The sequence below is a fragment of the Colletotrichum fructicola genome (assembly GCF_000319635.2).
Source record: "Colletotrichum fructicola Nara gc5 chromosome Unknown KSG_Nara_v1_contig04, whole genome shotgun sequence".
Taxonomy (NCBI): Eukaryota; Fungi; Ascomycota; class Sordariomycetes; order Glomerellales; family Glomerellaceae; genus Colletotrichum; species Colletotrichum fructicola.
Window position 1 is genome coordinate 1,833,149 of NW_027094054.1, and position 21,471 is coordinate 1,854,619.

At 55.7% G+C, this 21,471-nt stretch overlaps 8 protein-coding genes across 8 annotated transcripts; 4 read left to right on the forward strand and 4 right to left on the reverse strand.

Annotated features, from left to right (window-relative positions):
• Nucleotides 1-1,400: 1,400 nt before the first annotated feature.
• DRS2 (putative phospholipid-transporting ATPase DRS2) lies at nucleotides 1,401-5,499 on the forward strand (the record flags this gene model as incomplete). Its single annotated transcript, XM_032035905.2, has 3 exons — nucleotides 1,401-4,547; nucleotides 4,598-5,265; nucleotides 5,319-5,499. 3 exons carry the CDS (start codon nucleotides 1,401-1,403, stop codon nucleotides 5,497-5,499), a joined length of 3,996 nt encoding a protein of 1,331 aa, XP_031885037.2.
• A 948-nt stretch (nucleotides 5,500-6,447) lies between these two features.
• cat-3 (Catalase-3) lies at nucleotides 6,448-8,889 on the reverse strand (the record flags this gene model as incomplete). The annotated part of the gene is made up of 7 exons (XM_032035906.1): nucleotides 6,448-7,292; nucleotides 7,345-7,552; nucleotides 7,601-7,963; nucleotides 8,015-8,182; nucleotides 8,234-8,306; nucleotides 8,354-8,556; nucleotides 8,611-8,889. 7 exons carry the CDS (start codon nucleotides 8,887-8,889, stop codon nucleotides 6,448-6,450), a joined length of 2,139 nt encoding a protein of 712 aa, XP_031885040.1.
• A 3,747-nt stretch (nucleotides 8,890-12,636) lies between these two features.
• On the reverse strand, nucleotides 12,637-13,267 carry crp-27 (40S ribosomal protein uS8; the record flags this gene model as incomplete). Its single annotated transcript, XM_032035907.1, has 2 exons — nucleotides 12,637-12,896; nucleotides 13,135-13,267. The coding sequence occupies 2 exons, from the start codon at nucleotides 13,265-13,267 to the stop codon at nucleotides 12,637-12,639; spliced, it is 393 nt and encodes a 130-aa protein (XP_031885039.1).
• A 692-nt stretch (nucleotides 13,268-13,959) lies between these two features.
• Nucleotides 13,960-14,696, forward strand: RPS12 (40S ribosomal protein eS12; the record flags this gene model as incomplete). The annotated part of the gene is made up of 3 exons (XM_032035908.1): nucleotides 13,960-13,962; nucleotides 14,191-14,509; nucleotides 14,572-14,696. 3 exons carry the CDS (start codon nucleotides 13,960-13,962, stop codon nucleotides 14,694-14,696), a joined length of 447 nt encoding a protein of 148 aa, XP_031885032.1.
• Nucleotides 14,697-14,983: 287 nt separating this feature from the next.
• On the reverse strand, nucleotides 14,984-15,565 carry PIN4 (Peptidyl-prolyl cis-trans isomerase PIN4; the record flags this gene model as incomplete). Its single annotated transcript, XM_032035909.1, has 4 exons — nucleotides 14,984-15,001; nucleotides 15,063-15,199; nucleotides 15,266-15,368; nucleotides 15,425-15,565. The coding sequence occupies 4 exons, from the start codon at nucleotides 15,563-15,565 to the stop codon at nucleotides 14,984-14,986; spliced, it is 399 nt and encodes a 132-aa protein (XP_031885031.1).
• Nucleotides 15,566-15,888: 323 nt separating this feature from the next.
• On the forward strand, nucleotides 15,889-17,283 carry CGGC5_v007345 (uncharacterized protein; the record flags this gene model as incomplete). Its single annotated transcript, XM_066151846.1, has 4 exons — nucleotides 15,889-16,904; nucleotides 17,002-17,100; nucleotides 17,157-17,212; nucleotides 17,270-17,283. The coding sequence occupies 4 exons, from the start codon at nucleotides 15,889-15,891 to the stop codon at nucleotides 17,281-17,283; spliced, it is 1,185 nt and encodes a 394-aa protein (XP_066008677.1).
• Nucleotides 17,284-18,174: 891 nt separating this feature from the next.
• CGGC5_v007346 (uncharacterized protein) lies at nucleotides 18,175-19,527 on the reverse strand (the record flags this gene model as incomplete). The annotated part of the gene is made up of 4 exons (XM_032035912.1): nucleotides 18,175-18,499; nucleotides 18,554-18,829; nucleotides 18,880-19,381; nucleotides 19,434-19,527. The coding sequence occupies 4 exons, from the start codon at nucleotides 19,525-19,527 to the stop codon at nucleotides 18,175-18,177; spliced, it is 1,197 nt and encodes a 398-aa protein (XP_031885171.1).
• Nucleotides 19,528-20,844: 1,317 nt separating this feature from the next.
• CGGC5_v007347 (uncharacterized protein) lies at nucleotides 20,845-21,367 on the forward strand (the record flags this gene model as incomplete). Its single annotated transcript, XM_032035913.1, has 3 exons — nucleotides 20,845-20,907; nucleotides 21,032-21,159; nucleotides 21,220-21,367. The coding sequence occupies 3 exons, from the start codon at nucleotides 20,845-20,847 to the stop codon at nucleotides 21,365-21,367; spliced, it is 339 nt and encodes a 112-aa protein (XP_031885168.1).
• Between the last annotated feature and the right edge of the window lie 104 nt (nucleotides 21,368-21,471).

Below are 21,471 nucleotides of genomic sequence, written 5' to 3' on the forward strand. Positions count from 1 at the left end.
GACCACTAAACGGCCCACGAATAGTAACATGCCCCACGTGCCCCTATCGGTGGAGCTGGCACCCCCAAGGGCCAAATCATGCCCAGGCTCCAGGTTGTTCGCAGGTTTGTGTTGTGTTGTGCGTGAGTGAGAGTGCCTGGCTGGTAAGAGCGCAAAAGAGGTGGAAGCACTGCAAAACAGCGCCGCAAAACAGAACCTTTACCGGGGAGACAGACGCACTGCCAGCTGCGACCAGCCCAGGGCCAGGCCAGACACTGGACCGGGACCACCTCAGACGGATGAGACTGGACCCCTTCAGCTTCTCCAACCAACCAAGGCGCCCCTCCCCTCCTGGGTCTCCTCCACCCTCCTCCTCCTCCTCAGCGTCCCCCCAATTGACCATTGCCCCAACCAGCCTCATCAGTTACTGCCACCTGCGCAGCACCATCCATCCATCCATCGCACCCGCACCCGCAGCACCACCTACACCTTGTTGCCCTGCCTGCTTGCCTGCCTGCACCGCTGCACTGCTGTGCTTCTCCCAGGTCGTCTCGTCTCGTCCCGTCCGTCGCTCCCTGGCGCCGCCTGTTCAAGCAAAGCACCCAGCACCTCAAACACGACCATCCGCAGATCCCATCTCTTCTCCCGCCAGACGAGACTCCTCGCATCACCTCAATTCCTGGCCTCCCGGTCTCAAAAAACATCCCCCTCTTGTTTCCGACTGCCAATACATACACAACCAACATACATCATACACCACCCATAGCGACTGCGTTGCTTTGCATTCTGGTACTTTGCAGTACTACGGCACTCTTGTCCGACCATTCCAGGCTCAGCCTACGTCGACTTGCGTCTACGTCGCCTCCGTCCAGCACCCTCCGCCCGTTGACGTAGCGCGAACCCGACCACTGTGTAATCCTAATCCTGCGCCAGAAGGAGGCTGTGCTGCAACAAATACGGATTGCTGGGCCACTCTTTTTTCCCGCCAGCAGCTACTACCGCCATTGCCCAGCTGCGGCGCCCATTCTCACGCTGATCAGTCTCACTGCCGTCGTCGTCGTCGCCTCGTCGTCTCTCTCACCCGCTGCCGCCGCGGTTACGAATTCCATTGACCTGTCGACCGACCAAAGGTAGCCTGCCGAAAACGCTCCGCGCTTGCCGCCTTTCGCCCTTTTTCGATTCCCATCGCTCCTTCCTTCATGTGTCCGGAAACACGACCTTAATCCACCAACCCCCCGACCTCGCATGCTGGACATTCCGACACCTTCACACCTTGATCGCCCAGCAACAGCAACACAACCAGTCTCCCCCGCATGGCTGGACGACCGACGGGAGGCCCTCCTGGAGGACCTTCCAATAACGATCTGTTACTAGATCTGGAGAACGACCAACCCGTCTACGGTGGAGGACAGCGATCCGCGATGAACGATGACGACCTGTTGCGATCCTACGCCCACGAGCAGGACCAGGCTCAGGGTCGCCCTTCCGTATCCTACGACGACTTTGTTGGTGGCGGAGGAGCTGGAGGAGCTGGACACAATGCGCAACAACCTTCGACATTGAGACCGCAAGCCGCCGGCCCCTCGTCCCCCGGCGTCGGTGGCGGCGCTGCTTCCGGCACTCCCTACATGCAGAGGCATTACAGCCAAACTTCAGAATTGAACAATTATCAGCGATACGCCGACGACTTCGACGACTACCCGACCGAACACGATTCTTACTACCAACAGGGAGGAGCTACCACGAGCCAGAACAATGTCGCGGATCCCTCCGGCAGGGCCAACGCCCGGAACCGTAACAGCGTTCTCAGCCTGGGCGGTGGCTTCTTTGGCCGCATGAAGAATAGACTGGGCATGGGCCAAGGGTACTCGGAGATGGATCTTCCTTTAACAGAGGCTGGCCAGGGACGAGCTGCCGGCGCGGATCAACAGGCTAAGCAGGGCAAGAAGTTCGACATGGGCAACTTCAAGTTTGGCTTCGGTCGCAGCAAGCCGGACCCCTCGACTTTGGGTCCCAGAATCATCCACCTCAACAACCCGCCTGCGAACGCCGCGAACAAGTATGTCGACAACCACATCTCGACGGCGAAATACAATGTCGCAAGCTTCCTCCCCAAGTTCCTCTTCGAGCAGTTCTCCAAGTTCGCCAATATTTTCTTCCTGTTCACGGCTGCGCTGCAGCAGATCCCCAACCTCTCGCCCACCAACCGATACACGACGATTATCCCTCTCTTCATTGTTATGCTGGTCTCTGCGGGCAAGGAATTGGTGGAGGACTACCGTCGCAAACAGGCTGACAATGCGCTGAACACGTCCAAGGCGCGCATCTTGCGCGGCACCGGCTTCCAGGAGACCAAGTGGATCAACGTTTCAGTGGGAGATATCATCCGTGTAGAATCCGAGGAGCCGTTCCCCGCCGATCTTGTTCTCCTTGCGAGTTCCGAACCGGAGGGCTTGTGTTATATCGAAACAGCCAACCTTGACGGAGAGACCAACCTGAAGATCAAGCAAGCTCTCCCGGAGACATGTGCCATGGTCAGCTCCAGCGAGCTGAGCAGGCTCGGCGGCCGCATCAAGTCTGAGCAGCCCAACAGCAGCTTGTACACGTATGAGGCCACTTTGACGATGCAGGCTGGCGGCGGAGAAAAAGAGCTGCCTTTGAACCCCGAGCAGCTCCTCCTCCGTGGTGCCACTCTGCGAAACACTCCCTGGATTCACGGTGTCGTTGTCTTCACTGGCCACGAGACAAAGCTCATGCGCAACGCCACGGCGGCACCCATCAAGCGCACAAAGGTAGAGAAGAAGCTGAACATCTTGGTCCTGGTCCTGGTCGGCATCCTCCTCGTCCTCAGTGTTATTTGCACAGTGGGCGATCTCGTTCAGCGCAAGGTTGAGGGACAGGCCCTGTCCTACCTGCAGCTCGACTCCACAGGTTCCGCGAGCGACATCATCAAGACCTTCTTTAAGGACATGGTCACATACTGGGTCTTGTTCTCCTCTCTGGTGCCTATCTCGCTTTTCGTCACCTTGGAGATGGTTAAGTACTGGCACGGCATTCTTATCAACGACGACCTGGATATCTACTACGACAAGACGGACACCCCGGCAAACTGCAGAACATCCAGTTTGGTGGAGGAACTGGGCATGGTTGAGTATGTCTTCTCCGACAAGACTGGTACCCTTACCTGCAACATGATGGAGTTCAAGCAGGCCTCAATTGGCGGAATCCAGTACGCAGAGGATGTCCCGGAAGACCTCAGGGCTACGATCCAGGATGGTGTTGAAGTAGGCATCCACGACTACAAGCGATTGGCCGAGAACCTCAAGAGCCACGAGACCGCCCCCGTCATTGACCACTTCTTGTCTCTGCTGGCTACCTGCCACACGGTTATTCCCGAGCGAAGCGACGAAAAGGGCGGCAAGATCAAGTACCAGGCAGCTTCTCCCGATGAGGGCGCCCTGGTCGAGGGCGCGGCAGAGCTTGGCTACGTCTTCACGGATCGCAAGCCGAGATCAGTCTTTATCGAAGCGCATGGACGGGAAATGGAATACGAGCTGTTGGCGGTCTGTGAATTCAACTCAACCCGAAAGCGCATGTCGACGATTTACCGGTGCCCCGATGGAAAGATTCGCGTTTACTGCAAGGGAGCCGACACTGTCATTCTCGAGCGTCTCAACGACCAGAACCCGCATGTTGAAGCTACCCTCCGTCACTTGGAAGAATACGCCTCCGAGGGTCTGAGAACACTCTGCTTGGCCATGCGCGAGGTTCCCGAGCAGGAATTCCAGGAGTGGTACCAGATCTACGACAAGGCATCCACCACGGTCGGTGGTAACCGTGCCGACGAGCTGGACAAGGCCTCCGAGCTCATTGAGAAGGACTTTTATCTCCTTGGTGCGACCGCTATTGAAGATCGTCTCCAAGATGGTGTCCCTGAGACCATCCACACGCTCCAGCAGGCCAACATCAAGGTTTGGGTTCTCACTGGTGATCGTCAGGAAACCGCCATCAACATTGGCATGAGTTGCAAGCTCCTTAGCGAGGATATGATGCTTCTCATTGTCAATGAGGAAAGCGCTGCCGCGACCCGAGACAACCTGCAGAAGAAGATTGACGCTATTCGAACTCAAGGCGACGGAACGATCGAAACGGAGACCCTAGCCCTCATTATCGACGGCAAGTCGCTTACTTTCGCTCTCGAGAAGGACATGGAAAAGCTCTTCCTCGACCTCGCTGTCATGTGCAAAGCAGTCATTTGCTGCCGTGTCTCTCCCTTGCAGAAAGCCCTGGTCGTCAAGCTGGTCAAGAAGTACCAAAAGGAGTCCATCCTGCTCGCCATCGGTGATGGTGCCAACGACGTCTCCATGATTCAGGCTGCTCACATCGGTGTTGGTATCAGTGGTATGGAAGGTCTCCAAGCCGCCCGAAGTGCCGACGTGTCCATTGGACAGTTCCGCTACCTCAGAAAGCTCCTGTTGGTTCACGGTGCCTGGAGTTACCAGCGTGTCGCCAAGACAATTTTGTTCTCATTTTACAAGAACATCACCCTCTACATGACCCAGTTCTGGGTTAGTCTCCCCCAACTCCCGCCTAACTGCATGCTTGCTAACATCCACAGTACACGTTCCAAAACGTCTTCTCTGGCGCGGTCATTTACGAGTCTTGGACGCTGTCATTCTACAACGTTTTCTACACCGTCTTACCCCCCCTGGCCTTGGGTATCCTTGACCAGTTCATCTCGGCTAGACTTCTTGACCGCTACCCCCAGCTGTACACCATGGGCCAGCAGAACCAGTTCTTCAAAATCAAGATCTTCGCCGAATGGGTCGCCAATGCCATCTACCACTCCATCATCCTCTATGTGTTTGGCGAGCTCATCTGGTACGGTGACCTCATCCAGGGCGACGGACAGATTGCCGGTCACTGGGTCTGGGGTACTGCACTCTATGCCGCTGTTCTTCTCACCGTCCTGGGCAAGGCCGCTCTGATTACGAACAACTGGACCAAGTACCATGTCATTGCCATCCCCGGCAGCATGCTCTTCTGGTGGGGCTTCATCGCTCTCTACGGTACGGTCGCGCCCATGATCCCATTCTCGGCCGAGTACCACGGTGTCATTCCCAAACTGTACAGCAGCCCCGTCTTCTGGTTGCAGACCATCTCACTGGCCATAATGTGTCTATTGAGAGACTTTGCCTGGAAGTTCGCCAAGCGCATGTACATGCCGCAAACCTACCACCACATCCAGGAGATTCAAAAGTACAACATTCAAGATTACAGACCAAGGTATGTAGCAGCTCTTTGCGTGTTGTTGGATGTGATAACTAACATTTATCAAGAATGGAGCAATTTCAAAAAGCTATTCGCAAGGTGCGCCAAGTACAGCGCATGCGCAAGCAGCGTGGCTATGCCTTCTCGCAGGCAGACGAGAGCCAAACGAGAGTTCTACAGGCCTACGATACAACGCAGCAGCGTGGACGGTACGGCGAGATGACCAGCTCGAGGCCTCAAGGAAGGTAACCTCGCACTGTCAGCGCTGCCACCATCGCCCCTAAGGAAGGGCGGCGCTGCGAAAACAAAAAAAGAAGCCTATGATGATCACGATGAAAGGGGCCGGCTGCGTTTTTTACTTATTATTATTACTGGTGTATTCCCAAACGAATGGTAATGCAAAGGCAGCGACGACAGCACGATGTAAACTTTTGTTGGTTTATTTTTTCTTCACATCCCTTCTCGCTTCCTATTCTTATATGCATGGTCGGGATCTCCCTCATCAGAATGAGCAGAGGTCCCAATGGGCTGGCGTTTTCGCTTTATTTATTCTCCAAAAAAAAAACTTGATTACCCGCTTCCCTCGGGCTGCCTGTATCCCAACACGTGTGTGGTTTGTTCTCGCAAACACACATGTATGGTACACGGGCAAGTCGGCACACAAGCACCCACGCCAAAGCACCGAAGGAAAGGCCGCAGGGCGAAGGAATACTACGCACGTGGGAATAACGAAAGGACAAGAAAACCGGATTAGGCAATGGAAACTCATGTCAAGATGCGGCAGGTCCGAGGAGAGGAAAGGATTTGTTTTCTGGGATGACGCTGGAGGGCTGTGTGGACGAGGAGACAGGGAGGTGATGATAGTGTTGTCAGTAGAGATTTGACGAATCGAGAGTATCCGATTCGCGTACGTTGGTTCTTTTTTTCAGGGACGGCGGGCGTTTTGGTTCTCGGACCACAATGAATTGACCCAGTATCCTCCTCATTCATCCGTTCCAAATCGTTGAGACCCGTATTGCGAGAATGTTCGTATAAAAGCATACATTCAAAGCTATGGAGTGGCAGGGGCAGGTCTAGTTCATGGTTGATTGTATTGATACCTAAAAGTCGTACTCTATGCCTCATTCTCAACGTGGACGGGCGTAAACTATACACAAGAAGAGAGATTTATCCCCCGCTGACAGCAACGGGCAACCCTTAGTCCATCGCGAAACGGTCGGTGAACCTGAACGTCGCCAGTCCCGCCTTGAAGTCCTCCACGAGGGCACTCACACCATCAGCCGAGTAGACGCCGTCGCCGTCCTCCACGCCGAGCGAGGGAGACCTGCTCAGCGCCGTGTTGAGACCGCCGACGGGCTTGCCCCACCTGTAGGAGTCGATGACGAGCTGCGCGGGGCGGCCGGCCGGGTAGAGGGGCGACTTGTTGGTGCCGTTGAACAGGCTCTCGGCGCCGCTGGCGACGACGACGCCATCGAAGGAGGTCGCGTCGGCCTGGGCGTACGTCATGTCCACGCCGTCGGCAAGCTTCTCGGCGATGACGGTGACGAGGACGCCGTCGGCCGCGAAGGCGTCCTTGAGCTGCGCGCCCTGGGCCACGGATCCGTTGACGGCCTGGCTGGCGAGCACGCCGACCTTGAGCGTGGCGATGGTAGGCAACTTCGAGCCGAAGATGGAGAGGCCCTGGGTGGTGTTGTCGTGGTAGTACGTGGGATCGGGCTGGAGGTGGGCCATGCCGAGGGCGTCGGCGACGCGGTTGGCGATGTCGTTGGAGATCTTGTTGAGCTGGGTGAGCACGTTCTGCTTGACGGTGTCGGACTCGAGGTGGCTTGTCTCAAAGCGGATAGCGTTGACGAGGAACTGCTGCTCGGCGGGCGTGAGGGAGTTGTAGAAGAGGCGCGGCTGAGACCAGTGGTCGTCGAAGGTGTCGGAGACCTCGCGGACGAGGTGGCCGGTGACGGTGCGTCCCGGGGCCGTGAAGAAACCCCGTCCTTGGGTTTGGTTCGCCTGCGCGGGGAAGCCCTTGTTCAAGGTGTTGGGCGTGTCTGCACTTGGGTCAGCATCCAGTCATCTCATCTGGGCAAGATCATAACTCACATGGGTATTTATTGCGGTGAATAAAGTTCTGGCCCGCACCGTCCCGGTTGTTGTTGTGGATGGGCGTTGCTGGACGGTTGATGGGCAGCTGCTCAAAGTTGGGGCCGCCGTGGCGGTTGATCTGGGTATCCAGGTACGAGAAGATGCGGCCTTGGAGCAGGGGGTCATCGGTGAAGTCGACGCCTCTGACGATGTGGCCGGGTTGGAACTGCCGCTGGTTAGTTGTGGGCCAGGGGTGGCTGGGATAGAGACATACCATGATCTGCTCTGTCTCTGCAAAGTAGTTGACCGGGTTGGCGTCCAGCTTCATCTTGCCAAGTCTCTGGAGAGGGGCAATCTCCTCAGGGACGATCTTGGTAGGGTCCAGGAGGTCGAAGCCGTACTTGAGGGTGTCCTCCTCATCGAGCACCTGGACGCAGAGCTCCCATTCGGGGCCGTTGCCGGACTCGATGGCATCCCAGAGGTCTTGGCGGTGGTAGTCGGCGTTCTTGCCCGAGACAATCTGGGCTTCTTCCCAGACCAAGCTCGCCTTGCCCTGGAGAGTCTTCCAGTGCCACTTGACGAGCTTCGAGGTGCCGTCCTCTTTTACGAGGCGGAAAGTGTGCACGCCGTGGCCGTCCTGAGACTGTTATTAGCTATGTTTCCTGAACTCCGAGACAATTATGCTCACCATGTGGCGGTAGCTTCTGGGAATGCCGTATCCGGCCATGGCCCAGAACAGGGTGTGCAGAGTGCTGGTCTGAGAGCTGAAGAAGTCCCATGCCGAATCGTGAGCGGTAGCCGCCTGGGGGATCTCGTTGTCGGGGCTTGGCTTGACGGAATGGATCAGGTCGGGGAACTATGGATCGTTGGATCAGTGCTTTTGGAGCTTTTCTCGACCGGCACTCACCTGGATCGCATCCTGAATGAAGAACACGGGAATGTTGTTTCCCACGATATCAAAGTTGCCCTCGTCCGTGAAGCTATTCCGTTAGCGCATGAAGTTCACCAGATGTCGGCCAGTACATACAATCTCGTGGCAAAACCATGGACGTCTCTTGCTGTATCGGCACTTCCCTTGGATCCAGCGACTGTAGAGAACCGCACGAATGTCGGCGTCTCCTTACCATTCTCACTGAGGAATGACGCCGCGGTAAGATTGGAGTAGTCGCCATAGCTGGTGAATGTTCCGTAGGCACCGGCCCCTCTGGCATGTACGGCTCGTTCAGGGACCTGTGGGCGCATTGGTTAGCCATGAAAGCGAACGACAGCTCAGGAGATTCTTACTCTCTCGTGGTCAAAGTGAGTAATCTTCTGGCGGAAGATAAAGTCCTCTAGCAAAGTCGGACCGCGGATGCCGGCTTTCAAACTGGTCTGATCCTCGATTGGGCCGCCAACGTCGGACGTCAGGTAGCCTTCGCTGTCGTCGACTTCGTAGCTCGCAACGTGATCGCGCGAGCCATCATCATCGGAGCGCGCCTTGATGTTGGCCGGGTCTGCAAAGGGGCAGCCGGCGGAGGAGAGGGTGGCCAGGCCGAGACCGGCCAGCAGCAGGGTGGTATGCATATTGGGTGTGCGCCAAGGGCTGACTGTGACAAGTAGCTCGCCTGCTGGATATCGGAACCAGCTTCAGACCACGGAACGTTTCCAATGTCTTGTACGGAAAGGATTGGTACTTTTTCAAGACTATCGACTAAAACGAGAAAACAATGGAGGGCGGCAGGCTACTTATGAACACCAGAGGTTTATATTGACAAGCGGAGCTCTATACAAGCTAAAGACGACTAGGGGAAAAGCATTATGAACTCAATGCGAGGGCAGATCGGCAAGAGAATGACACTTGTCAGTGCACAAGCCCAAGAATTGTGCCGGTATTGCTAATCATGAGCTTGTGGAGGAGGTCTTCACCGGCCCGGCAAAGGCACTAAGGCAGGAAGGCAGCTTTGCCCAGAACAAAAACACATCCACACCCCGGGGCAGGTGAGCACAACAGCACTGCTTCCTGTGAAGGAGGCACGGCCAGGACTGAGGAATGACAGCATCATAATCACATCAGGCAAGGAGCCCCCCACAAAAGGGGGGGCGCCCAAGGAGGAAAGAGAGGGGTGACAGATGTTGAGATTGGAAAACGAGTTGTTGTGATTCATCCCAGAAGCGTCCACAGTCCCGGACCTCTGATGTTGTGTGCTCATGGCATGCCTTGGCCGCAGTTTGTGTGCCTCACGGGCGAGGCAGGCAAAACATTGACGGTACTACCGTCCATGGCCCATGGATCCAGCCTACGCTCGATATAAGGTTACATCTAGACAACGTGGGCTATTGGAGGGGCTAGAGCTCGGTCCGGGTTGTCTAGTGCTGGCGTGAGAAGGGCGATGGAGCGTGGTTGGAAGAAGGGTGGAGGGGGCGCCGTTGCGGCAGTTGTGAGGCCCAGGAGGGCGGCGGCGCTGCTTGGCCTTACTTAGATTAGTTCAAGCTAGGAACAGAACATGCGGCTGCGGGAGATCGAAGCCCGGCACCGGACGATGCCATCATCCCAAGTCTGTGCGAGTCTGTGTGCTTCCAGGAGGGCTGGTACCTGGGTCTTGGCCCAGCACCCGTGTACAAGGGAAAACGCAAAACACAGAAGCGACCGCGTCGTCTCGTGGTGATTTTTGTGCGACATTGAAGGGGGAAGCGGCTCAGGCGATGGACCGGTGGCCGCCGAGCAAGGCACCGGCCACGGCGTGCGTAATGTTGGGATGGAAATGGGAGTGAAGAACGGCCGCGGAGACGACCGTCTGTCCGCCATGTCTAGTCTATGACGAAGAATGGAGAAGCAAGAAGTCGATTTGGGATGGGATTGGGGGCTAGTAAACCTGGCCTACGGGAGGGCCGTTGAGAGATGAAATGGTCCCGGGGACCCTCGTCGACCAGGACTTGAAGCGTTCTCTAGACATGCTCAAGTGTGATGGAAAGGGCTAGGTACTTTTGCCAAGTCCCAGTGCTGCAAAGTAAGTAGAGAGGCGGGCGAATGAGACAGGGGACCAAATCCGCATGCAGATTCAAATCCCGGCGCTGGGATGGAAAAGGAAAAGAGCTCGCTGCATGAGGTTGAGGTTGAGGTTGACAAGGCCGAACCGCCATCGTCATCGTGCGGGCCCTCTGGTGGGGCCGTTCCTCGCTGATCACCCAAGAGGAAAATATTGTGCTGCGTTGCCCGGGCCTCTGTGATACAAATCACCTCAGTCGAAGCGAGAGACCGGGGTTGTTGCTGCCGCCTTGGGATCGCGTGGACGGGGGTTTTCACGGATGGGGGGTTGCAGCGCAGTCTACCCAAAAAGTTTCCGTGTGAGTCCCAGGATTGAGGTTCGTCTGGGCCAGATGAACGGTCGCAGGCGGCAGGCTCATTGCGCCGGGATAATACTCTGAGGCATCTTGGTGGTGATTGAATTGCGGCTCGCTCGCGGTTCATCATGGCCGCGATATGAGACTGTTCTCCAGGGATTGGGTCAGGATAAAGAGCCCTCGGCACTTTTCGGAGGCAGCATTAAGTGTAGGAAGACTTGAAATGGCTCGAAAAGAATGTTAGAGATGCGAAATTACGATAATGACGCAAATTAGATGTACTCTTTTTCGAGCGATAAGTCTCTAGAGAGCTGGGAGAACTACATGTCTTCTTGCGTTCAGAAAGACGGGCACATCCAATTACACAGATGCCGACTCCTGGTTCCGTTACAGCAGCCGAGAAGCCCTGTAGTTTGCAAATCTGGATGGTTTGGCAGCTGCACACCGAAAGCAAATGCAAATATTCAACGCAAGTCACATATGCGCAAACATCTAAAGGTTGGGACGAGCAGAGGGAAACAAGTCCAAGGAAACGTGCCCTGCAGGGGAGCGCACTGCAACCTCCCGGAGGTCTGTCCGGGACGGAGCCGGGGTTTGAGGGGCACTACGTACCGATGGCGCGCAATTCATCGATCGCACAGAGCTCTTTGCTTCCTTTTCCGCTGACCTGCCCCAGCCAATGATCGTGTCTACATTAGCACAACAGAAAACGGTGGGAGGGATGGCCGTCATTTGACTTCCCGTCATCCCATCTTGCTCCAGCCTCTTAACCGTGCTGCCGCTACCAAGACGTGATATTCCATAAATAAACCCAAGCTTCACGGTATTCACATCTAGCCTTAATTCACACCGCATATGTGCGCCTCTTCCCCTCTCTTATTTATAGACATGTCAGACCATTTAACCAGAGAGCCAAGCTTCAACGCGGATGGTCAACTGCTCTCATCTGCCCAACCGTTATGAATCTTGGTGACTGTCGTCTGCGAGAGCACCGGACGCGCGCCCAGTGTCCCGCAATTGCTTCTTCCGAACAAGACCGTCCATGATCAACCCAGAGTAGCAGGCGGGATGCAAGGCGGAAATCCCGCAAAAGCAACAATCACGGTACAACCTTCCAAAACGAAAAACAAGGCCATTCGAAACCGGCAAGGCTCAGCAGTTAGTCACTTTAGTCTCCCTGGTTCGCATGCCACCCACTGTGGTGGTGAGGTCCCGTCTCGCTTCCCTCTTGCGGGGCCTCCTGGCACCTGGCTCCGACCTCTCTGCCGAGCCGAGGCCGGGGACAAACATCGCTTGCGGGCCCGTTTCCCTTAGCCTGGGTAACCCACCAGGACTCCACGCAAAGTTTGTGGTGATTTGAAATCATGGGGAATCGTTTGGAAGACCGAGACTACGTGAAGAATTTGTCCGGCATCGGCTCGATCTAGAGACTTCTATCATGCCGATTGAGCCGACGTGCTGTTGAAGAAGGAAAGACAACGAGAATCCGAGCCTACCCTCGCAGCCATCATGTAAGTATGCAGACCAGTTTCAAGGGTGCAACGGCGTTGTAGAATTCCGGCGTCAGGTGTATTGCTCTCCGACCCCAGCTCAGGGTTCTGCAAAAGCAACGGGAACATGCCTTGACGTGAGATAAACGAGCTCGTTTCCAGATTCGCCTCATCCATTTTGACTCGGCTGGTCGAGCGACGTACTTGCAGTAGGTCGAACTCCTTCAATATTCTCGGCTCAACCCGATCCAGATTCTTTCGCATCTCACAACAGTGGCTTACACGCACACGCACACACGTACACGATAGTATGGCACGGAAAGAGTGGTCGTATTGGTGGGGGTCTTGCTTGAAGTTCATTGCTTTTGGTGTAAATGAGATCCTAGCTCGATGGCGTCCGCTGGTATCCGGCCATGGCTAACCCAAATGTTTCCCCCCAAACGCCTTGAAAATCCATGCCCCATTTTTCATCATCCATTTTTTTGATATCCCGGTCCGCTTAGTAGAAGAAGCCGATGACCTTGCCGGCAACGTGCTTGCGACGGGCCTCCTCGTGGTCCATGATACCAGCGGAGGTGGTGAGGATGACGTAGCCGAACTGACGGGCAGGGAGCAGCTTGACAACCCACTTCTCGAGGTCGGCGAGGCGGACGTTGTAGCGGGGGGAGATGACACCGCACTTGTTGAGGCGGCCGTTCAGCTGGACGACAATCTTGCCGGAGCGGTGGTCGTCGACCTCCTCGAACTCGCCGATGTAGCCTGGGAAATGTATGAGCGATGTGTTGCGGAAGACTAAAACTTTGACATCACGAGGTAAAATCCGAAAAAGGTGTAAGATCTCCGCGTTCAATATATCGGCAACTTATAGGGGCTGGGTCGTGGGAGTGAAAGAGACGGTCGCCCTAGTTATCATGCCGAATGTACAGGCCCATATTCCTCCAAGAAAGAAAGAAAGAAAAAGGGTATAGCAGATGGGTAGGAAGTTGTCGTGACATACCGTGGCGCTGCATGACCTGGAGGAACTTGACGATGACCTTGGAGCTCGGGCGGATGAGGACCTGGCGCTTGCCGGCCTTCTCGGCGTTGTTCATGCTCTTGAGAGCATCGTGGAGAACGGAGGTGCGGACCATTTTGGCGGTTGGTGAATGCGGAGATTCTCAAGTCTTGTGTGAAATGAGGTATCTGCCAGCGAAGAAGTAAATGTTAGCCTTCCGAGGCCTGTTGAGCGTGGAGAGTGCCCTCCCAGGCAGACAAGCCTTGATCGAGGAGAGGGTTCCGCCAGCTCGTTGCTGAAGAGAGGAGCGTATCAGATGTCATCATCGTCGTCGGCGGCATGCAACAGAGGCCTCGAAGAAACCATCGTGTTCTCGTGTGTCGCGCGCGACTCGTCTGATTGCTCCTCTCCGGCATCAAGGAAAAAGCGAGAGTTCCTGCTTTGATCAAGGCGGCATGATGAGCATCTTTGCACGTACCTCGTTGAGTAGTGGTGCCGCTGAAGGTTAGGCAATTGGCGATGGATAGGGATCGGGACGGAGGAGAACAACGGAAAAGGGCGAAGCTGTCGTGGACCAAACCCAGGCAAAAAAATTCGCCAGTTCGGTTGTGGGTGGTCCGTGCCCGAGAAAAATTGCCCTAAGCGCACGGTTGGGCGACCCCACCGGCCAGCCAATAAGCGATCTCTGGTACTCTGTAATTTTTTCGAGCGCTGAACTCCTCTCCCGTGGAATCGCACAAGCACCATATTATTCATAAACTACCCATACACATCACAACACCACTCTTCGAGGATCGCACCGACAGAGACTTGACGCAAAATTCCAAGATGGTGAGTCTCCGCCGACTACCCCCCGCACGAATCCCCCTCGCCGCGCCTTTTCGCATTGTCCGTCGCGTGCTCAATTGAGAGGTGCCGGACAATTGGAAAATATGCGGCGTGCGGGCGAGGCCGATCGAGACCCTCCCCCCGGGCTTCCTTCATGGGGGCTTCGCGCCCCCTCTCCATTGTCGTTGCAGGATCAGACTCGCTGACTGATGAGTTGCGCAATTGTTGTAGTCGGACGTAGAAGAGAACAACGCCCCCGAGGTGGCCGAGGAGGTCGAGGTTTCCGCCGATGCTGGCTCCAAGGGCCAGATGTCCGTTCTGGACGCCCTCAAGGGTGTTCTGAAGCTGGCCCTCATGCACGACGGTCTTGCCCGCGGTCTCCGTGAGGCTTCCAAGGCCCTCGACCGCCGCCAGGCCCACATGTGCGTCCTCAACGAGGCTTGCGAGGAGGAGGCCTACAAGAAGCTCGTCATTGCTCTCTGCTCCGAGCACAAGATCCCCCTGATCAAGGTTCCCGACGGCAAGCAGCTCGGCGAGTGGGCTGGTCTTTGTGAGTTACCCCGCCACGACGGATGCGATATTGGAGGAGGGAGTGGACTAACAGGGAGACAGGCGTGCTGGACCGTGAGGGTAACGCCCGCAAGGTCGTCAACTGCTCTTGCGTCGTCGTCAAGGACTGGGGTGAAGAGTCCCAGGAGCGCTCCATCCTCCTCAACTACTTCCAGACCGAGCAGTAAATTTGGGTTGGCTTTCATGATTTGAATTTGGGCGTCACGACGGGGGTATAGAGGGGCGACGGGGAAAATCTGGAACCGCCGCAACGAACGAATCTTTCGGTTGTACTCTAGCTTCTTCAGCTGGCATCTCGAAACAAAAAATGGAGGACTCCCTCTGGAAGTCAGGTCATCTTGCATCAGGGCAAACAAAGAGAAACGGCATTGGGCACTCTTGAACCAAATTACTCGCGCACTTTTGGATGCTTTTAGTGATGTGGTGCTATGAATGTGGGCCGCTGCCCGGGAATCTACTTCTTTCCCTCCACCTGGTCGTAGGTCAGCATATGTGTAACAACACCTAGAGGCGGCTGTAATCAGTGTACGAACCATAATGATGTGGTAACCAAACTCCGTCTTCGCCTCCCCGATGACAGGGCTTGATGTTGAGCTTGTCGCGAGAGCGAATGCGACGTCCTCGAACTTGGGGTCCAAGCTACCCTTCGTCTTCCAACCCAGCGAGCCTCCTATCGAGCAATCAGAATCATTACCCCTCATGCCGTTGGTGAGTCACCCTGTCACTCGTTTCTTACCTTGCCTGGCCTTGTCTTCAGAGAACTCCCTCGCAACCTCATCAAACTTGGCTCCGTCTCTGATCTTGGCCATGGCCTCCTCCTTCTTTCCATGCTTCTCGCACTGAACCACTCGTCAGATGAAATCTCCGCAACCCCTCAACTCAAGCCTGCGCTCACCAGAATGTGGCGGACGTTGATGGACTGCGCGCCCTTCGCCTTGCCGCCCTTGTCCTCGCTCTCGCTCTTGCCTCCCTTCTTGCCACCGCCGGACTTTCCGCCGTCCTTCTTGTCGGCGGGCTTCTTGTCGTTTTTACCCATGCTGGCTGCGTGAAGTTGGCGTGATGGTGGTGTTGAAAATTGGGTTGACCACATGCGGTGGTGGGGGTTAAGGCACACCCTCTGTTTCTCAACCCAACCAACCAACACCCTGGGAGAGGGGTGTGACGAAATGCGGGGGAGATGACCCGAGCCGCCGCCGCCATGTCGGAGAGCAACACCACGAGTCTCACGCTATCATCGGACGCGCTCCAATTCTCAAACATGGCCTTTCTTAAGCTAACAAACACGTCTTCACTATTTAGCAGCGATCCAAATCATCCATCAAAAAACACGTCGTGACCCAAGAACCTCAGCCGTTCGTCATGGCTTTGACGCCCGCTTCACTGGACAGTCTTCCGACTGAGATCCTGTCAGAGGTCATCTCGTACATTGCCGATCTCAGGACACTCTATCATCTCATAACGGCTTCTCCATCCGTATCCCGCATCTTTGACAGCCCGACCATGGGCCCTGAGGCTTTCGAGCACGTCCTGGCAAACTCAACAGCTCCCCAAGTGTTTGGTTTAATCCGACTCGTCGCCATTGTCCGAACAGCAACAGCAGATGACCCACCGGCAACATCCCTTGATGCCTTCGTCAAGCGGGCCAACCATCACATGCAACACAGCGGCCGGGGACAGTTCTACAGTAGCATCCCACCTCTGACCCGTACTTATCAACGTCAAAAAACAGGGGCCGTCAGGAGCCTCCTTCAGATCGCTCGCCGAATTGCTTATCTGACCCCAGCTTGTCTCTCCTACTACCGTGAACAATGGCTCTCGGCAACTCCCTCACACGCAGAAGGCGATATGCGCGGGTGGGTGTACAAGACTTGGAAGAATCGCTACGCGGGCCGCCCGTACAGTCCCGATGACATTGGCCCGCCCGTCTGGATCGAAGAGCACAGGGTGACGCGAGGGTTTTGGAGGCTGCAGCTGCTTTACGAACTCCAACGGGCAACCTCGGAGAACCGACTAGGCTGGAAGATGGATGAGACACGCGGTCCGGTCTCCGCGGAGGGCCTATACGGCGCGTTGCGTTATGAGAAGGAGGAGTTCTTCACGGTGTCGGACTTCGTCAACCGCATCCAGGGGGAAAGCAGCTCGTGGAGTCTGCCGTGTCCAACTACGACGGCTTCAGTCACAGAATGGCCAGAGCCCGCGCCGCCTCTCGCAGTTGACGAGCCGGCAGGTCATACTCGCGGTTATCTCATGAGTCAAAACCCCGTCGGATGGGTTTACGCAAACATACGCCTCCGACACTTCCCGCCCTCGCCCATCCGCGGCGTTCCTCTGCAACCGTTCCGCCGGCTGGGACTGTTCATATGGGAGTACGACAAGTTGGTGAAGATGGAGCTGATGTCTCCCACAGGATATCCGTTTAGCGCCAAGGGGGAGCCGTCCAAGATGTACACATGGCGTAGCCTGCTGAGCCAGGAGATTCTGGCAGAGGTTGAAGAGAATCTGGACCTGGGGAGCAATCGCCGGCAGACGACGCATACCGACGCCGCGTTTGGACTGCCTCCTCTTTGAACAGTAATTATACTCAATACGATGTTTTGTTTAAAAACCAGCTTGCTCACGTTGTCTAGGGTGATTGGATGTTCCAAGTTCGGTCCAAGTGCAATCTTGTCGATTCGACCAGAGCGTGGGTCACTCTGTGCAACCGATTGCCTATCAGCTGGATAACCCATTCAAATTGTAGGTACCTCAGGCTAACCACCTCGAACACCTTGGAAGGAAGGGATGTTCTCGCCGGGATCTCCAGAAGCACGATCGGTCAGCACCTCAGGCAACCGCGAGCACTGGCCAGCCTCTGTCGCCACCACCCTGCTGACTCACATTCCCAACTGCCCTTATCTATCGGTTTCTGTTCCCCTATTTTCGCCTTCGGGCATTTGGTCAATTTGAAACGATACAGAGAAGATTAGCATGGCCCCTGCACTAAGGATGACACGCTCAATCAAAGAGAAGCTACCAATTTTTTCGCATTTCTTTTGCATCGGCTTCTCCTGATTCTTGCGAACACGACAATGTAATTTTTATTGCTCGCATCGTACTCTTTGAGGGTGCAAAATTGGATTGAAAACTGCGCAATGGGAGCCTCGAACAGAAAACCTCGGCGTTTTGGGAAACGGGCCCACATACTTCCTAGACTGCATCTTTGACCACGGGTTGCATATTCAGACTTGCATAGTATCATTTTATGTTCTGCTGCTATTTTGATGCTTTGGAATCATTGTGAAAATTGGCTTGTTTTGTCTTCTACTGGGCATGATGCAATCTTGATTGCCGCCTTTATTCGGCCACCATGTGCTTCATCATCCGGTCCTCTTTTGGCATGCTTCTATTGCATCTGTAGGATCTTGATGCGATGAACGTCTTCGTCGACCACAGGTTGAAGAACTGCCCGTGATGTTTCCGTCGTGTAATACACAAATCAAGAAAAAAAGGCACAATGAACAAAAAGCTCAGATATGGTTCATCATTCGTCATCATTAATCATAAGGTGGTAGTGGTACAGGTGTCGTAGGTAATACAGGGTATTCGTGAGAAATCAATCAAGGCCCAGGCTGCTTCCTTCCTCCATTCTGACCGTTTTCTCCCAGTTCACACAGGCATGATGAGTCCCAGACCGCATCCCTCCTGGCAAAGAGAGGCCTTGAACTCGCTCGCGCGCCTCCAGTGCTCGCGATCGATGCGCTCCTCTTCCTTGCGCATCTTGAAGTCGAGCAGGCCGTCGTCCCCCTTGCGCTGGCGGACCATCTCGGCCTCGACCTTCTTAAACGCCTGCCAGTCGTCAATCTGCGACGGGCGGGGGATCTGCTGCACCTGCTCGAGGTCCTTCTGGCCATTAACACGCTCGAGAAGGAGCTCGAGGCGGTACTTGTCGGTGGTGGCGTCCAGCTTGTTGCCGTACTGGCGAATGGTGTAACTAACATCAAATTAGTCGAGGATCAAAAGAGGGTAAGCAAGTAATAATACTCACAGGCCATCATATCGCACACCAGCCTGGGGAGCGAGGGTGCTCTTGAGGCGGTAGCCCCTGAGGATACGGATCTGGGTGCCGACTTGGGTGAGGAGGGAGACATGCATGTCGGACAGGCGACCCTCGCGGACGTATCGGTAGAGGTTTCCGCGGATGTGCTCCTCCCGGCCGGTGAGGAGAGGAAGGGCAGTAATGCCGTACTTGCTCTTGGTGGGCTTCTCGACTGCGGTGCCGAGGATGCCGTCGCGGTGGGCGCAGGCCAGGTTCAGCCACCAGCTGCGATTTGTAAGTATAAGTGCATGTGATGAAGATGGGCAATTACTAACTGGCCAGGCTCGAACTGCTGGTTTACCTCGAGCTCGGAGATGGGGTCTCGGCAACTAGCCTGGACAGTCCAGGACTCGAGGGGATCCTTGCCGGTAGCGGTAAAGCTAATGTCGCGCATCTCGCCGCCGATGGACAGGCTGCGCTGGCGGACTTGGTCGATGGCGAAGTATTGGTCGCGGAAGCGCGCGCGCCACATTTTTTGCAGGCTCTCGGCGACGGCCATGTCGGCGCGGAAGCGGAGAGGTAGTGGCGAAGGCCGGTTGGCGGGGTCGACGATGTCGGCGAGGAGCTTGTCGAGGCGGGCGTACTGCAGAGTCTCGAAGTCGAGGATCGGGGTGTGGCGCAGCTCTTCCTTGAGGGCCTTCTCGAGGAGGCTCTGGATTCTGTCTGCATTGGGCCCAAGGCTTCTGTTTTGGCGAAGAGAGGTTCGGACGGTGTCGCACAGTTCGAGAAGCTCCTGCTTGGTGGGGAGAGGCTCAACCGAAGGGGACGGGAGCGCGGCTGCTGGCATATTAGAACGTGGTGGGTGCTGTCGGATGCCGGGGTAGCTGACCTGATCCAGGGTACCTCATGAAGTATGTCTCTGATGATCCGTCCAGCTGGAAGGGCGAACGGCAGGGCCTCATCATGACTTGAGTAGGCGACATGGCGATGCTGATGATATGAAGCTGATCTTTAGGGAATCGATGTCGTGCTGTGGATATTCGTGGGTGTTGGAGCTTGCATCTACACGTTGATGGTTTCGTGTGTTCTTGGACTTGCTTGCAGTCCTGGCTGTTGAGGCTGAGGTTGAAGACCAAATGGAATCTCAAGATTAACGAGGATTGAAATGAAGCTTATATGAAAAGCAGGAGATGCGGATATGGCATGAAGGGAAGAAAACATGGCGTTTGAACTAGCCAAGCGTGCGCCCCTGGACCAAGGCAGGGGGTTTGGAGCGATGGGGATTCGTTCGGAAGGCGGTTTGGCTTGAGACCCCCGAAGACACTTGCCATGAGACAAACATGCAGAATGGGAAAGCAAAATCCGTTGGACCCAGAGCTTTGGGTGGCAGGTCTCAGATCGGGGACCAGCAACGATGAGTTCATCGTATCATTTCAGCTGGTGGCGCACGCTACCCGAGGGTTTGGGTCGGGTTGACAACGAAATTTTGGGGGGGTCAGTCAGTGGCGCTGAAGAATCTTCATCTCATCGAAAACTGCCAAGCCGGTGGAGGTGGGGGCCCGTAAGCCATCGAAGATCCGGCGTGCTGGGTGGCTTCTGAGAGTAACTGGGAAGGCGCCCCGATGGCTCAGGGTGTTCCAGACTGGTGGCAGTGGAAGGCCGCACTTGAGGTAGCCGCTAGTATCTCGGGGGACGTCTCAGGATTCCTCAGAGGAACGTGGGATTGCTGAAACATTCTGTCGGAGAGCTCCAAGACTCCGACTCGCTCGTTGCATACGTCTTGGGCGTCATCTGCTTGTGAGGTTATTCCCAGTCCGGCGATGCTGCAAGACATCGTGTTACAGATCAAACATCTAGTCAAACTCAGGCGACTGGTGTTGGCGAGGACGCTGACACTGCATGGACGGGCTAGCACGGGAAAGGCCAAGACCCCCGCCCGGCCATTCGGTCCCTCGCCGGGCCATGTGGTTTTGCTCCGGAAATGTTGTAGTTCGCTTCCGGGTCGGCAGTGGTTAACCTTTTCCGGCCTCCACACGGAGTGTCTGTGGTCCCCGAACACCTAGTGCCATTCAAAAGTCTTTGACAACTTCCGCCCAAGGTTCAGATGGTACCGAAACCGAGATCAAGCCGCTTTTTGTCGCTGCTCGTGTCTACCAACGTTGCTGTCGAGACTTTTCACCATACTTGACTGAACTCATCAGTGGCGGCCACCAACCCGGTCGACTTGCATCAGAGTCAAACTCTCAACCCAATCTTGCCCAATCTACCCGACGCCTCGGGACAAAGGTGTGGCCCTCACCATGTCCACCCAACTCCTCGACTTAACGGCTGTCATCACTCCCAAGCCGGGTAAGGCGGAACAAGTGAGTGCGACCCGGTCGGCATGCTGCCTTGTGTGCACCCATTACCTCACCCCCCAGCGGGCGTCTCAGCGGCCACCTGTCTCACTCCGAGACGAGTAGCGCAGTACTGACGTCCTGAAACCAGGTTTTCCAGCTCTTCAGCAACTGCGTCAACTATTCCAAAACCAACGAGCCAGGCACTCTGCGCTACGAGATCCACAGGGGGCTCAAGGACAAGAACGGCGGTCTCGAGGAGTTCGTCGTGAGGGAGACGTAAGTGGAAGAAGTCCTGACGTCGGCGGAAGCGGGAGATCAACTGACGATCCCAACCAGGTACGCTGACGAGGATGCATTGAACAAACACATGGGTGGTCCCGACGTCGTCGCTCTCGTGAAAGCCATGGAATCTGGCGAGCTAGTCGAGAGCGTCAAAGTCATCCACACAAACCCTGGTGCTGGATACGAGCGCCCCAAAATTTGACACGAGGACTGTGAGAAGTGTGACCTGTGAACTGGGGGACACGATGGCTCTCGCGTGTCTTTCTGGGCCTTCCACTCGAGCAGGCCTCGGACGAAAAGAGTATG